Source organism: Phlebotomus papatasi, chromosome 3, assembly GCF_024763615.1.
Source record: "Phlebotomus papatasi isolate M1 chromosome 3, Ppap_2.1, whole genome shotgun sequence".
In the NCBI taxonomy this organism is placed as follows: Eukaryota; Metazoa; Arthropoda; class Insecta; order Diptera; family Psychodidae; genus Phlebotomus; species Phlebotomus papatasi.
Window position 1 is genome coordinate 118919 of NC_077224.1, and position 17785 is coordinate 136703.

General features: G+C 33.7%; 1 protein-coding gene across 10 annotated transcripts in view; it reads right to left on the minus strand.

Annotated features, from left to right (window-relative positions):
• The window catches only part of LOC129806331 (serine/threonine-protein kinase tousled-like 2), a 93465-nt gene that overhangs the window by 37475 nt on the left and 38205 nt on the right, over positions 1-17785 (minus strand). For 5 of the 10 annotated variants that reach the window (XM_055854865.1, XM_055854866.1, XM_055854868.1 and 2 more), the window contains exon 2: positions 13181-13381. The exons of 1 other annotated variant lie outside the window; for it this stretch is intronic. In XM_055854865.1, the coding sequence (XP_055710840.1) occupies positions 13181-13210 (30 nt within the window). In that variant the 5' untranslated portion in view covers positions 13211-13381. Of the gene's footprint in view, positions 1-13180; positions 13401-13535; positions 13576-17785 lie in introns of all 10 variants that reach the window. 4 more of the 10 variants (XM_055854862.1, XM_055854869.1, XM_055854860.1 and 1 more) reach the window with 2 other exon arrangements.

Below are 17785 nucleotides of genomic sequence, written 5' to 3' on the forward strand. Positions count from 1 at the left end.
CGGGAATCGAACTCACAATTACGAGAGTTGCGCCACACGAGCCATAGGTCTCTGCTCTCTGGGTCAAACAGCTGACACATCCACTATTTAAGTTACCTTTCCAAATGTGTTAACAAACAAAACAAGTTGAAATGCACATGGCAATTGGTTAAGATCACTGGCAAAGACAGTCAGGGCCGTTGCCCCTATAGCTCTTAGGTTTACGAACTAAACGAACAGAAGCTAGTTTCCGTTTGGATAAATGTCGCTCAAGTTTGAGAAACTCAAACTCAAGTTCTAATTTCCCTGAATGCCCTGCATGAACGAATGAGGAGACAGGAGACTTCTAAAGACAGGTGACCCAAATGGGATATGAACCCAGATATTTGCATCCGATAACGACTGCTAGCACTTAAGTAATTGCGTACCCGCTTAGCTTAATAGTCACTATTCAAACCCAAAACTGTGTTTTCCAAATCTCTATATTATAGATACCCCTCTATCCCCTAAATTCTCATTTGTCCCGAATTTCTCATTTGAAAATGTTTGTCTTCCACAATTTCGCTTCAAAAGCCTCTTCCCAAGCAACGAACCAAAGTCAAACTGGAATTTAGAGATAATCTTCTCCTCCCATGAGGTATATTAATCTCATTGGAATCCATTTAAATCTCAATGGGAAGCAAAGGTATATGGGCTTCTTTTTTGCTCATACGGAAACTCGGTAATTTGTTACCTTTTCAACCTGCACTGGTCCTCAAGTTTTGCCAAGACAAATTGTACAAATTAGCAAAACCCGCGAGAAAAAGTAAAGTATTCCAACGGGTTTCTTTTGCAGAAAAAGGTTCTCTTCGCAACTTATATCTCTCAAGAGTGAATTTCACAAAGAAGAATTTATACCAAAACCTGAATTCAGACGACACATAATTCTTCTGCGTGAATATTATTTTGAAGTATCTGTTGATGTAATAAAAAAGTTAACCAATAATAATTTTTCTTTAAAGACTTTTACACTATATCTTTCACACAATCTCATTCAAAACTCAACACTCATTTCTAATCTGGGCATTGAGCCAAATAATTCTTCCCTCGAAATTACCCATTAAAATATACAAGAAGTTAGCAATTTAGCGCATTTACAATACAATAGACGACGTCAGTGCTAAATATTTCTTCCTATTTGAAAGCTTATAGATTGTTATCAACGTGTTTTTTTTGTCTTTTTAACACTTTCCAAAAGATAGTTTTTGGTGCTTTTTATTTTTGGGCAAATTTTGCGTGACACACTAACGTTCCGCATAACAAGTTCAAATCACCAAAGGGTCAATGACCTCTCAATGGTTAAACTTAACCCCTGCTCAAGTTAAATCTCTCGCAAGCGCATTGTCGAACGTCGTCGAAGTGTGCATACCAAAGCCCAACCTGTCAAATGAGTTAACAGCCAACGCCATATTAATTGAAAATATAAAATTTAATGATGAAGCTCAATGGCACTATTTAAATTTCAATTTTTGCCAACAATTATTCTGAATAAATCAACATCAAAAGGTAATTTAATCTGGACGATATTCATGCGCGCCCCTTCACATTTTCGTTAAAATTATTTTTTGGCCAAAATTACTCTGTTATATTGGTGAAATTCAAAAATAAAAAAATGACTTAAGTGGCGAGGAGGCATTTTCTAAAATAATACCTCTTCATGGTCACCTACGTGGCCACGAAGATTGAAAGAAATATGTTGCGGATGGTAAAAAGAAGAGCTAAGACATATCCCATGGTATTTCCACCTTCTCCGCACATCTTCTCAACAAACGGTTTAATACAAAGCAAAATTCTCCTCAATTACTACTCTTTTAATACATCTTTCTGGTCATTGGCATTGCACTTTCATTATTAAGCATTTCTTCAATCTTTTTCCTCCTCCTCTCCCATGGGTGTCTTCGCGAAGAACATTTGGATAACATCTCACGAGGACGGATCCATGGGATGTGGAATTCACAACATAAGTGGCTGGCGAGATGTTTCAAAGAAGAACGAACCAACACCAGAAAAACGACAAAAAAAAACCAATGGAAAAGATATTAAAAGAAGTAACAAAAAAAAAGAAGATCAAGAGAATGGCTTTACATATTCAATTCTCTTTGAATTATAAATAATCCAAACAAAAATCATCATTTTTCCCTATATGTTTGCCTTTCATACCAAAATCATTCTCATGTGGTATTTCTCATTTTCTCTCTCTTTCCATTTTCCCATTTTGTATCATCATACACCATATATATATACATACATTCTCAGCATCTCACAACTAAATATATAAATATGCATAGATTTTCCAGTTTATATATTATATATACATATATATGTTTAACTACTGAAACGTTTTTTCACATGTAGATTCTCTCTATACGACACCATCTGGGCCTTTTGCTATCTAGAGAGAATTTTCTGTGCAAGAGCGAAAGAGAGAGAGTGGTAATATTCTGGGGTACACTGTAGAATCATCTTTTCATCCCTAGCTCTAACATCTCCCACCCCCCCAACCCTCTCATCAACACCCCCTCCTTCTCCTCCTGTGGAAAACATCTAACCCACTTTTCCCACATTCTATCTAGTTGCTACAACTGTGATGGTATGAGCAGACAGCAAAAGAGAGAATGCTAACATAACAGGCACTCAATATATGTTTTCAAACCCCATCATCGTCATGAAAATCATCAGCATCAACACAATATCCCCCAAACTATTCCTCAAGCTCTCACACACATATGAAACCAAAATGGGAGTGAAAAAATGGGCAAAATCTTCTCTTTCCTTTCCTGGACCACCCCATGAAAATCCACCACCTTTACTCAGTTGATTTACAGTATTGTACAAAATTACCTTAACAATGTAGAGGAAAACTTTCAGGCTTCGCACATACTCTGGCTTCGAACACTTCAATCTTTTTTCCCATAGGGGGAAGTGGGGCACCTTTGAAATTGGAATATTTCACCTATTTTTAAATAAAGTTGAGCCCCTTATTGTGATATAATTTAGCTGCACAAATAGATTGAGAAGCTGAATTACATTTTGATATGGCTCAATTTCATTTAAGCATAGGAGAAAAATCCTGATTTCAAAGGTACCCCACTTTCAAAAGTGCCCCACTTTCCCCTATTCCTTTAATGAATCTGACTAATGCAATGGCAATATATTTTCATAGTTAGGCTTAAGTCATACATTTACTAAAAATAATTAAGTCAGATTCATTAAAGAACATGGGAAAAATATAAAGTGTTCAAAACCAGAGTATGTGCGAAGCCTGAAAGCCTTTCCCGCCTACGAATTTTGTGTCTCGACTATAAGGATGCAGGGATGTTAGGGTCAAATATCCTTGAATTGGTCATAACATAATTTCCGATCGGTTTGTTAAAATCTGTCAACTATACACAAAACCACAAACAAAGCCAAGGACTAGTTTGAAGAATCAAATTCAGGATCTTGCCTCGGAACGTTTCGAAAACGACCATAAATAGCTTCCTGAGGTGATTATGAATTAGGAGTCGTTGAGGTCTAAACTTGAAGGTCTATCCTCGCGACCACAGTATAGAGATAAGCTCGACTATACATCGTGGCTTATGAGGATTTAGGGACTAGATCCTAACATTTACTAAGACTGATCAACTTATTCAGTTTTTTCACATTTTTAAGCACAAAAAACAAAGGAGCAATATTAATTGAATTTGGTTAGTAATGCCTTTCACCACACCATTTATATCAGGGAAATTCATGAAATCAAAATTCACATCCCTTTCTTTCTTAAAAGCTTATCTATCCTCTTGCACTCTTCTTCCTCATCAAATTAAATTTAGTTCAGTCCAATTTTGATTGCGAAAGAGTAGGATAAATTTATGTAAACCTTTTGAGAAAGGGACGCAAATTTTGTTTTCATAAAATTCTAGCGATCTAAAAGGTGCGCTGGAAGCATAATGCATCCGCCACTATGTTTAGATCAGGAAAATTTCATGAATAAAAATCACATCCCTTTCTTTCAGATTCAAAAGTGAATTTAACTAAATTGAATTCGTTGTGATGTTCAAAAAAAAAAAAAAGAAGAAGAGTAGCAAAGAGTGGGATACACACATGCAAGTGAAAAACAAAGGGATGTAAATTTCGATCTCATAAAATTTTCCTGATAAAGGTGCACCGGTTCCAGTATCATCTGAGATGGGCGCAGATGATATGAAATTCTCCTTATTTTCGTTTTTTTTTTTTTAATTTGTACGTAAGTTCCACTTTTTTATTGTTTTTTGTCATACCTTTCATTACAGGAAAATCTTGTGAAATCAAAATTGATATCGACTTCCCGTCTTTGGTGACCCATTCATAAAGAAGCATCTTCTAGCGGTACTTGCTTTTCCCTTTCTTGATTTGAGATTTCAAAAGGTTTAGGGCCCAAATAGACTCAGGCTGATCCACGAGAATATTTATCATAGAAAATCTGGTAGCAAAACATCCGGTAAATGAATTTTATGAAAAGAAGTTCTAATTGATGATCCTAATTCCACAGTGTATGACAGTTTGAGATGAATCTTTACTGCTGAATTTTACAGGCTAAATATTCTCGAAGATCAGCCTGAGTTTATTTAGGCCTTTAGGTTTTGGTATTTTAATATCACATCCCTACTTTACCAACTTTTAGTACAATTCAGATCATGTGTGGGACGAAAATTTGTGTGACTGAGTGTATTTCAATTTTCCCACCCTCCGAGTGGATGGTTGTCGAGCCACCCACTTTCATGGTGGAATAGTCTTTCCTACATCACCCAAAATGTCCTCATCTCAGTCTCTCCACCGAGCCCATATATCTCGGGCTATCCTCCTAAAACTCATCCCCTAACCGTATGATTTCACCCCCAAACCCCCACTCTGCCCCAAAAATCCACCATCCTCCCACCCACACACAATGGAGAACAGACTCACATGATTGTCGTATGTATAGGGTGCAGAAAATCCATCCACCAGGGTAAAACATTTTCTCCACTTCACCATCATTCGCTCGGGTTTGGTATATTCAAAATGTGTGTTTCGGTGTATATTTCTCAACTCGACCAACCACCAGAGAATTTCATTCGCAATATTGATTTTGCCAATGTTTTCGACCTATACTATCCATCTCTCTACAGTGTTACCATCCTCCATATATATATACGGGAATCTATCAACCTACAGTATGTTACCTCTCTCTAGTCTCTAGCATTTTCTACCAGGAGGGCGAGGAGTAAGAAGTGAAAGAGAGACAGAAATCCCCAATACTGCATATAGAAGAGCATATTACATACACCTTGTACATTTTATTATACATATTCCCCCTCACTGTATCCCTCCTCCCCGACACGTACGACCGAAAAGCACCATCATCGCTCTGGCTCCAATATACCAAAAGATATATCATGCATTGTGTGGTGGATGTTACGTGGAAAATGATGGGGACCAGAGTGAAACGACGATGGTGACGATAAGGACAAAACTCACAAAGAACACATCTCCCATCGTAGCTTGGGATGCACTGAAAATTTACCAACTGTTTACCACCCTCACAGACACATAGAACCATCCATATAGATATATACACATATTTATACATATACATATATATGTCACATAGAATTCCGTAAAGTTCATGGGAATTGTACTTAGTATACCTTTGGAGACAAAACTGCCTTCGTCTTGTTGAGGACTTTTTCCATTTTTCCAACTAAAATATTAACTCTTTCGCGTCCCACTTTTATTCAGCAGATGAATTCATGCAAAATTGAGTTTTTCCTAATGCTTTATGATCAAATATAATAATTCAGAAAGGAAAAAAAATTTCCATTGCGTGAAAACTCGGAAAAACCCCGGGTCATATATGACCCTGTTGTCTTCAAGGGAAGTGTATTTACCATTTTCAAAATCTATATCACGGGCTTTTTAAGAGGTTTTTTTGCTTGAAGTTATTAATTTGGCCAAAACCATGGCAAACTGGATTGTCTTGATGAACACTGTACTCCTGGTGTTCAAGGAATCTTCCTGGTAATCCCTTGAACAGTCACTGTCACAATATTTTGAGTGGTATTTGGCAAAAATAAACTTATCCACATATTTATTCACACACAATACAATTGCACAATATGAAACGCTTGCAGAATACTCTAAAATATTGCAAAATATGTTATAATTCATCAGATATAAGATGAAATGTCCAGGAGCAAGATGTCCCACCTGCATTTCACAAAGAAAAACAATGTCCCAACTACATTTCGCTGCAGGTTTGGGACGAAAACACTGTTACCCTTGGGGACTATAGGGTCATATATGACCCGGAAAATTCTACACGCTTTTCTGGAAAATTGAGAGTAATTTATTATATCAAAATAAGCAATATACAATCTTTGGATATTCTATTTTGTGTTTCTAAAGAACTTTTTGCTGAAAAAAATAAATGAATATAAAAAATTTTGAAAAAGAAAAGTCATTTCACGAAGTTCGAAATTCGTGATTTGTGATCTCAAATATTTTCTTTTCCTGAATATTTGGAGTCATGAGAAAATTAGCCAAGAATCTTACATCCTTCTATTATGATGCCGTGCACAGACCGATATATTTCAATTAATGTAAATAGTCAAAAGAAATTGTTTTTTCCCCGGGTCATATATGACCCTAATGACGCGAAAGAGTTAAGCACAATTAAATTTCCTTCTGAAAATTGTTTTTATGTTGAGTTTCCCAAAAATATATCTATACTACATGAAGTTTAATAGAGCCTAAGACCAAGAATTGAATTTAATATAAGAAAAAAGCAGTAGTTTATAAAAACTGGGTAGTAAAACAACTTGGCAGAATGCTTGAATTTGAATCTTTTAAAGCTTTTTTACCGCAAAAGTGATTTGAAGTGAATTATATACTGGGTTACCCAAAAAAGCGTACATTTAATACAAATAAATTTCAGGGAAGCATTTAACATAGGTTACTATCCGATCCATAACCAGTTTCAATCGGTTAAGAATTATCAAAAATTCAAAAACCTTTACAATGAACTCAAACTTAATGAGAAAAGAAGGTGAAAAAGATCATGGAGGAGATATAGAGCAAAATCATATCAATCAACGAGTACCTGATCTAAGATCAAAACTCCTGAATCCCTGAACTTGACTTGTAAAGCCGTGAACTAACGGAGAGTATATTAAGCATATTCCTTGCTACGCAAGGATTACGGCACGGCATCCAAAATTACTATCAACGTAATCGACAACGTAATCATATTTCAATGTTTTCGTATCCAAAGAATCAGCTAAGTTCATTGTATACCGCCTAGGAGTCCTTCCTCGTAAAGTGGATACTTCATCTTTGCTCTCAATTGTTCTTGGCCAAAGGTGAATTAATTAAGTTTTATCACATGTAAAATTGCTATCTTTAAGATATTCAATTTTTTCTTCAGAGCGAGAATCAAACTGACAACTCCATGACATGATATGAGTCAATAAATTTCGTTATTAGAAAAGTTTTTCAAAATTTTACTCTTTATGATTGCTTGCGCGGTTTTGTTTGAAGTCAAGGGGCACAAAATAGATTTATCGTTCAAATTATTGTGAAACAAGGGACTAACTCAAACAAGTTGATACCGTGTCATTCTAATTTCATGAAAATTTGCGCATCATTTAGAATGACAAAGAGCTAACTCATAAAAAAAACATATTTTGAAAGGAAAATATATGTATGTTTCGATGTTTATAATAATGCTTATACAAATAGAAAAGAATTATATTGTTTTTATTAACATAATTGAGATAATTATTTATCAAAGTTGAATCTTTCTTGCTGTCTCCTGAAAAATGGCTCAGACTGAGTTGACCCCTTGTAGTTTCCAAGGAGCGATATATAAGTAATATATATACAAAAGCGCATTTTCTTCTCGATAACTTGGCGTTTTTCTTATGTTGTTTAGCTTCTACCTCCTTCTTTTAAGAGAAATAAAAAGACAGATGAACAAGAAATGTTGGTATTTTGCGCATTTTACAAATTCACCACCAGTCTCCTCTGTATCTTCCAGTCTTGTGACTTTGAGACTTGCAAGTTCGATGTAGTCACCCGAAAAGAAGACAACCAACAAAGAGATCGAAAGAAATAAAACAAATCAACTTGGGAAGATTCTCACAACGAATTCACTTCGATATTATAATATTGAGAAAACTGGTTGCAATTTTTTCACCATTTGCTGTTTAACTTGTATATTATTATATGCACACTTATGTGTATATATAATGTTTCAATTACATATATCTATATATAACAGCATTTATTCTTCAATATCCAACCAACCGCATTGATGCTCCTCTTTCAGAATACCACTACGACGCGTTTGCATCTCCGTATTTGCCTCAGTAATTGTTTATGGGACAAAACAGTTAAAAAAAAAAGTAACAATCAAGAAAATACGAAAGACGCACATTGAATGATAAAAAAATAGTGAAATGTGGCATATTTGTCGTTTTTTTTTTGACGATATAGCCATACACAACAAATCATTGAAAATGTCAAGATACAAAAGAAATCTAAAGTTTGGCCAATTTTTAACATTTATAATCTTTGATAAATCCATAAGGTTTTTTTAGTTCTCCCGTGCAAATCCACTTGTTTAACGTTTTCATTTATAAACCATTTTCAAAACATAGTTTCACAATTTTCTGTTTCTTATTTCAATATTTTCAAGCACATAGAGAAATTTTTAGTTAAATTGACAATTTTTGTTTATTTGATAATAGTTTTATTGCTTGCATATCAACTCAAATTTTTAACCTTTGGTCGTATACATTGATAATGGAATGCTGTTGATCCGATTAAAATTTTTGTATTAAGCATCGCGACTTGCATTGTTTTCAATTCCTAACCAATCAGAGAAAGCAATCAGACTAAAATATGTTCTAAGATTTAATATTTAGTTATATGTGAACATGGCAATAATATTTCTTGTATAAAATTATTTTTCGTATATTCCTTTTCCACTCAATAAATTCCGTTAAGCAAAGGTCGCTAAACGTGAATTTTAATTAAAATGCTAAATCACAGAGCTTTGTGTATGTCTTCTTGGTGTTCTGACGTAGACTTTTTTCTTCCTACTTCAACTTCATGATGTCCAAGAGCAGTTCAAAAGAACCAAAGGAGAAGAAATAAACCGTTTCTGTCCTGGTAAAAATACAAACTATGTAGAGCTTTTATACACACATCTCTTGAACGTTTGAATCGCATTTGCAAGAAATTCTTCATTGCTAACTCTGTAAATATGTTCTTCACCTCTTTTTCTCTTGTCTAACATGAAAGATCATCAATCCAACTCTCGGACAAGATAGGAAATTCTGCAAGCATTTCTCTCTATCTCTCTTTTATATTCTTTATATACATAACACTAAAACATTTAATGGAAAAAAAATATATTTTCTCCTCTAGCCAACATTTTGCACAAATGTTTAAAACATGGGTACAAAATCATCATCAAATTATCTCTCTTTCTTCCTCCAAGAGTGCACTTTTTTCCCTCTTTTATCCACCTCTTATAACTACCTTGCCATCATTTTACAATAACTTCACAGTATAAAGATTTTTCCCAAGTGCACAAAGTAATAATCGTGAGTTCAATAAACAAATACGGCCTGAGTATTTATATCGCCACACCATGTCATGTACTTTAGCCATTTCTTCTCCTCTGAGACTTTTTGCTTTCAGCAGTAACCATCAACACTAAACATATCTCCCTATTCTCCAATGTATAAAATGCACCAATGAAGTGATTTTGTAGAAGCCATGGGAAAATGCAATTTAGACATTACTAAACATATATTTATATATATATACATACTTGTTTCGGCTCTAGTCAGTTTATGTACAAAAAAATTTCTCTTCGACATATCAACCATTCAAACATAATGTGGAATAAGACATCTTAAACTTCAATAAAATATTCAAACTAATATCTTGGCAGAGCTATTGATACAAAAAATACTTGCAGAAATAAAAAAAAAGCAAGGAACATTGATAAGACAATTGCCTTATTAGAGGTGTCACTTTCAGGTAATTCTTATTCCCTCATCATTCTTAAGGAAAACTACCCAAAATACCTTGAATATGGCAAAACTAAAGAATATTTTTAGTATACATCGATGAATGTACCTGTACCTTCTTATATTGTTCAGTAGGATACATCATAAAATTTATATTGCCAAACTATCTTGACATTATAAAAAAAAATTTGTTTGGCTAGATACCGCCATGTTTTTCATCTTTATTGAGACTTATTTCTTAATATTACTTATTATAGACTCACAATCTTGCATATGGCGACAGTAAAGCAATGGCCATGTGGAAAAGTTTTCGTGAAGTGCTCGAATTTGTAAATAAAAACCATATCTCCTCAGGCACTGGCAAAGAGAAATTCGCGGAATGCTTGAACTTACAATTTCGATTATTACCGTTTCTTTACCGATTCATTATCGGTTTAAACAGGTTGTATTGAGTTACGAATTCTAAGTACTTTCAGGCATAAATAAGTGAAAAACCATTAAAAAACACTAGAAAAAAGAAGACACATCATCTCAAAGTGGGACCATGCTTTTTTTAAATCGAAAATTTACAAATTATTTAATTTACTTTGATGCCAGAAAATTTCTGCTGCTTTAAAGGAAATTCGAAATCGGGAGAGTTGCATCATAGGGCAAGTATACTACCATGTATATCATTGTGCGAGGTCTATTAGAAAAATTTAAGGTTTTGTTAAGTAAAATCCTTTCAGAAGAATCATGGTTCAAAAATATTCCGTTTTCAAAGCATTCACATCAAGAAATTATACTTCTCTAAAGTCTTATGTATTTCTCTCCCAATCTCTTTGAAAGGATTGATTTTTTTATCTTGCACTATGATCTGTGAAGTAATATTTATTTATTTATTTATCAATCACCAAATGAACAAATATTAAATGATCATAGTAGAAATTAAAAAAATCGATCCTATCAAAGAAATCATCACTTAACCGTATACTTCGGGAGAGAAAAAATTAGAAGTAAATATGTGTGATTATGTAAGAATCATACCTAATTTATAGGGTACAATAGGCTGATCGTGAACCGAATCTAATCCTGCACTTTGAGAATTTTCTCACTGTTTCAGATGGACAAAGAAAAAAAGACACTCTAGAGTACTACTATGTGAAACAACAAGGAAATCTCAAAGTTCAGTTTTAGATTCGGCTCACAACTAGCCTTTTGTACTCTTGAAATCTCTGTATAGAACAAGAATGATAGTAAGGCCATGGGGTAACTCTCGGAACACTTCCAGAAACAATACAATTTTGCCCATATGGATAGGGGAGACTGGGTCTGGGGCAAAAAGTCACATATCGAAAAATTCAAAATTCAATATCTTCCAAGGTAAAAAAGATAGCGGATCATTTTTTTCTATAGATGGCCTCCATAGACCTTCTTCAATGTCGTAAGTTTCTTAGAATTCGAACAAGGAATTTAGAAAATAAAATATATCGAAATTTTTAGTCCTATATTTGAAATATTTGCCTTGCAGAAGATAACAATTATTACCTACTTATTTTCCAAAATTGATGCACTGGTGAATATTTTCTAAATAATTTGGATTTTTCAATACGAATCCGTTTTCTATTTTAGAATTTCACAAAAGTTCTTTCCTCCAGAAATCCTTTTATTAAAAATGGCCACTCGGGGTAAAAAGTAACAAAAAAAGGAAAGCAATTTCTAATGTCTCTCGGCGAAAAGAAACGTCATTGTCATGTCTCGCCGCTTGTTGTTTGCATTGGTCAAACGATTTGCAGTCTTTTGTGTGTGTGTGTTTTTTTTTTCTAAAATAGCTTGAAAAGCGCTTTTCTCGTTTTCTCACTTTTCTCACAGAGAAAACGGTGTTTTACAAAGGTGTAGATGAATAAATTTTTTATGAAAATATGTCCTCTAGGTATTTTTTCAAACTTACGGAAGCCCGTAATGAAGCGAATCAAAATATGATAATGCCCTATGTCTGGTCTGGTACTATTTGCCCCATTATTTTTGAGAATAGTCACAAAATTACCTTTTAGAAATTGGCTCAATAAACGTATTTCCTTAGAGGAAAATTACTTTCATAAAGTTGTAGAGCGGTAAATTTCCTATAAAACTGCGTTAATTAGAAATTTTTGAAGCGCTCGAGTAGCTTGTAAAAAATAAAATATTCGTTTTGTGACTTTTTGCCCCAGTCTCCCCTAATAAAACACTTCCGTGCGAGATATTCCTCACAAAGCTAGTCTGAGACGCTTTTCGAGGAAGAAGATTCTAGTTTTTGCAACCGGATTTACCTCCTATGTATCTTCTGTAGGAGAAATATCCCCTTTCAGTTTCAACAGGAGGCTAGGTCAGTAAAAACGGAAGAAAATCGAAGTTATGAAATTAATTAGAATAGTAACCCTTTTTAAAAATTCCATTCTATCCATATGAAGGTTATTACACGGAATCATGGATAATCAATAAAACGTAATTTTGCAAATAACTTCCAGAATCCCTGCAGTTAGGGAGAAGAGATAAAATATATTCATAACTCAAAATCAATGGATTATCTATAGCTCTCTCTCTTTGAGTTTGAGCAATAAGAAGTAGCCCAACGTACGTGGCAATCAGCATAATTAATTGACCCAGATACATTTTTTAATCATGTACACTACACTATTCAAGTTTATATATTTTGCTATTCTCAAATGAAAGATTATTCTAATAGTAATTACAAAATGCTGATTTTTGCACACTATAGCAAAATAACCAGAAAACATAATACTTTCCTTACAAATGTATTAGTGTAACTTGACTTTTTTGCAATAGACTAACAATTCAACCACAATATTGCCTTATTTTTTCGCAATTCTTCTTTTTTTACTATTTTCTTTTTATTTTCTAAAGAGTCAAATGCACGCAATTGTAAGACACTTTCGAGATTGTGACCTTGGTCTGTGATTAAATCAGTGTTTACTTGTATAAATTAACATGATTTTTTTCCCTCTGATAGATCGAAAAACATCTAAATTGTGAATTTTACATGATTTTCTTCCATATGCCTCGAAGTTAATATTGCAAACGAAAGTAAACAATTTGGAGAATGCGAATGTCAGAGAAATATAATCGCTAAAGTATTCAATACTCACTCTGAATCGCTGAATTGTGAACGCCGCCATTACACACAATACGACAATTGCATTTGCCGTCGAATTTCAGCAAAAAATTGTTCATATGATCGATATAGTAAATAAATTATTCACTTTTTCTTCCTTCAACGTTGTCTTAACATTTGCAAACATTATTTTGCATATTTTAAAAGTCTCAGTTTTTGTTTTTAAGCACTTGCACTGTTGTCAAAATTATGTTCTATATATGTATATATATATATATATATATATATATATATATATATATATATATATATATATATTTTATAATTTAGCCTTTTATATTTTTTACACGTTATGTATAACTAGATTTTTTATCAAGTGGTTACTATACTGTCTGTTACTTGCTGTGGGGCATTAGCAAAAGTGCTTGTCTGAAAAAGGAGATTCCAAATAAAATGGTAGTGAGTGAGATGGACATAAATAATTCCAATGAATTACACTTTTAGATTAATTTTCTCCCTCAGCAACGAACACATTTAACCCACCAAACAACACACTATCACACATTGAATTTTATTATCGCGGATTTTCTGTTATTGAGTAATAAAATAATCAAAGAAAAAAAAGTAAGAAACGATTGCACAGAGAAGTGAGACAGCAGAGGTGAAAAAAATTAACTTAGGCAGACCAAAAAGAGTTAATAAAATTATGAATTTAAATAAATTTAAATCAACCATAAGACCATGTTGTCAATTTTTGCACCATCTTTTTTTATCTCTCTCACTTGTAATTCTTCGCTCATTTTTCTTTAAATCATCTCACAGTTGTCAATTGAAAATTTTCCATGCTATCGTCATTTTTTCTAGTACTCCTCCCCCCCCCCCCATTTCTCATTCATTCAACGACGTCTGTCATTTGATCTCTTTTTGTTCTCATATAGCTACACTTTCTTTTCCGTGCATGTCAATAGAGCAAACACAAAAGCAACTGGTAAATTACACACATTTTGCAATAAGTAAAATAATTGAAATAGAAAAAGCTCAATTGCCGAACAAACTCAAAACGTCACATTTACAGTTACTTTCACATAAACATTCAAATAAAAAATGAGCTTGTTTTGGCTTTTTACTCCAAATCTATTATGATTTTGCTGTTCCGATTTTATACTGCTTTTATGTTAGGTCAAATGCACAATAGCTTTTGGTTTGTAAATATGCTTTTGACATTCCAGTAAGAGTAATGCCCTACGCACAATAATTTTTGTTTGTAAACATATTTTCAAAATTTCACATGAGAATGAGCGAGATGACTAGATCTAGATCTCACTCACTCTCATTGAAAAGTCAAAAACATGTTTACTAAACAAGTTATTGTGCGTTGTGCATAATTCCCAGCGCACAATAACTTTTGTTTTGTAAACATGTTTTTGACATTTCAGTGAGAGTGAATGAAACGTAGATTTAGTCATCTCACTCTCTCTGGCAGGTAATTATGTAAACGTGTTTACAAACCAAAGTTATTGTGCGCTGGTCATAATGCCCAACTCACAATAACTTTATTTTATAAACATGTTTTCAAAATTTCCTTTGAGAGTGAGCGAGATGACTAGATCTCACTCATTTTCATTGAAATGTCAAAAAACATATTTACAAAACAAAAGTTAATATGCGTTGAACATAATCTGGTACTCATGTCCAACGCATAATAACATTTGTTTTGTAAACATGTTTTGAAAACTGATTATGAGAGTGAGCGAGATGACTAGATTCCACGTGCTGTCACTAAAATATCAAACACCATGCTTTCAAAATAATCAGCAGACATGTTTGATATTTTCACACCGTATTTCGAAACAGCATAAGAGAGCGAGAGAGAGATTGAGAGACGACTAAAACTATACTTCGTTCATCCTCAAATGAAATGTCAGTTTTGTTTACTAAACAAAACTCATTGAATTGCTCATAAAATACTAAGTCTGTAACTATGTTTTTTTCTCGATATGAATAGTTATTGTAAGACTGCCGACACGACTGTATCGTTTCGAAAACCCATTGAAACTGTCTTGCTATAGACAACAACTGATGAATTTGAATCATAATATTTCTTTAAAAACCGTCACAATGGATCAAGATACGCGAACGAGTAATATTGCAAGCATGACAAATGCTTTCAAAGGTAACCAACTGAAATTCTACCGCCCCCGCTAGAATCTCAAAAGCTCGAGAAGCGAACTCAGCACATAAATCAGAATTGTCACACGAACTTTAATGAGAAAGTCACGAACTAAACTGTGTGAAATCCGTCAGGTAATCTGTAAGGGTGGGGCCCTTAAGGCAATCGCGTGGATGAGCGCTTTGGCCGGCAGCGGTTTCTCCAGAAACTTTAGCGTTTCTCCTATTGATCTATTCCCTACGACGATCCAACACGAACTAACCCTTAATACTAATCCTCTCTACGATACCCCCTCCCGAAAGGGTAACTCACAGGCTAACATTAGGGACGCTTTTAAGAGAAATTGGCGCCGCTCCGAAAAACATCTATGATACCAATTCGAGTAACTTATCATCTCAGGATTCAACCCTAGCCCCTTCCGATTATCTCTTGTTTTAAGCGATAGTATATGGATAGTATATGGGCTACATGATCAAATTGAAAAACGTGAAAAATTGACTGAATAAACGGTAAAGAAAGAATTCCGGATCATTTAAAATTCCAAAAACACCAATTCAGAGTACAGGAGAACTCTAACTAAACTTGCTTAAAAGTCCGAATATTCAAATTGGGTTGTCCGGAATTCTGAGTTATATTGAGTTATCTGGAATTTCTAGTTTAACCCTATCCTTTTTTGCCAGAGATATGGCAAATATAAACAGCTAGCAATGGACTGTATTTTGGTTCTGCTTTGATTCTGTATTCTACTTTGACTAAGCAGTTTTTAAAATTCTCTTATAAATTTGCAGTTTCAATACGCGAACGAGGGGTGTGACACGGGTGCATAAGTGTCGCTAAAACAACTCATATACTCTGATCAGATACTTATCTTTCATACTGAATCTGATACTGATTCTAAACCTGATACAGATTACAGAGACTACAATAAACCTTAATTACCGATATTTACCCTATTTATTCTTTCTTTGTTCCCCTGTTTAGGGAAAATGTGTAGACCCAAAAAATTCAACAATTCACTCTACGGGTCAACGCGATGTTACGAACCTATTAAAGTGTAATATTTTTTACACTGCAATGAGTATATTACAGCTTGAACTTACATAGGGGAAAGTGCCCATGTTCGATACGATCCAAGCTTAATAATAACTAATTTTTTCCTATGTTAATCAATAATTGTGACCCATGGCAATATATTTTAATAGCTGGTACTAAGCCTCACATTTGCTAAGAAAATTAGAATCCTAGCTATTTTCTCGTAGTTTCAGGAAACAAAAATCAAAAATAGGTCCAAAACTGTAATATGATATTTCATAAGTTTTTTCTTAATTAATGTCGCTGTTCAGGAAAACTACTATAATAGGCACATAGAGGGTTCATCAGTATTAATATTTATGTACTTTTACTACGACAATTGACATAACCTTCAATTCCTGTTGCCTGAATTTTAAGGTTGCAAAGTGACATTTTCATGTACTGAAAGTGGAAAAAAATGGTTCTCGCTAGTGCTCTAATGTCATAAAAACACGGCTTAGAAAAATTACATAAAAGTGATTTTAAAATAATTAGTCGTACAAATGATTTAATCAGATAGATTAGATTTCCGTCTAAATATTTATGTGCAATTTTTTGTAGCCGGTGAAATTTTCACTGTGAAAATGAGCCTCCGAATTGTCGAATATATCACTATTCAGGAAGACCTCGGTCCCAACTTGTATAAAAATCGCCACTGAATTTCGATTTTCTTCTTGAGGAAAATCTAACGAGTTTCAGGAACTATTTGAGGTGGGATTATAAACCTAATAAGTGATACATTTTTTTATCATAATGGAAGAATCGCTTCGGTTTGTGTGTTAAACAGAAAAAATTACAAACCTTGGACAACATTTTACAGTATCAAGCATGGGCACTTTCCCCTACAGATTGTTTTATCAGAAGAAATATTTTTAGCAATATTAAACAACTATTTATGATTAAGTTGTTCAAATACACTTCCTCAATTTCAATAACAAACTACCTGACACTTTTTCCTATATTTCATTTACTTCAAACTCAACACCTCAGACCTACCACTACAAGACAATCCCACCAAAAACAGTCCAATGATTTTGCGTATATTGTTTTGAGCAAAAATTTTCCACAGACCCAGTCAGACATTCTTTCGAAAAGGCAAAGTATAAAGAAAAAATGAAAAAAAAAACTCATAACTTCTATCAAACGAAAAGTATATGTACATATATAACCAATATTATTTCACATAGTACACGAATGTCTCATGAGAAAATTTTTGTTGCCAGTGTGGAAGAGAGAAAAAGCAACACACCCAGGCAATATTACTCCTGTATTATCGGATTTTACCAAAAAGGTTTGTTTCACTTGGAAAATCAATATTACGTCAAGTTATATATATATATATATATATATATATATATAAATATATATATATGGTGAAAATACGAGTGTCGAGGACGA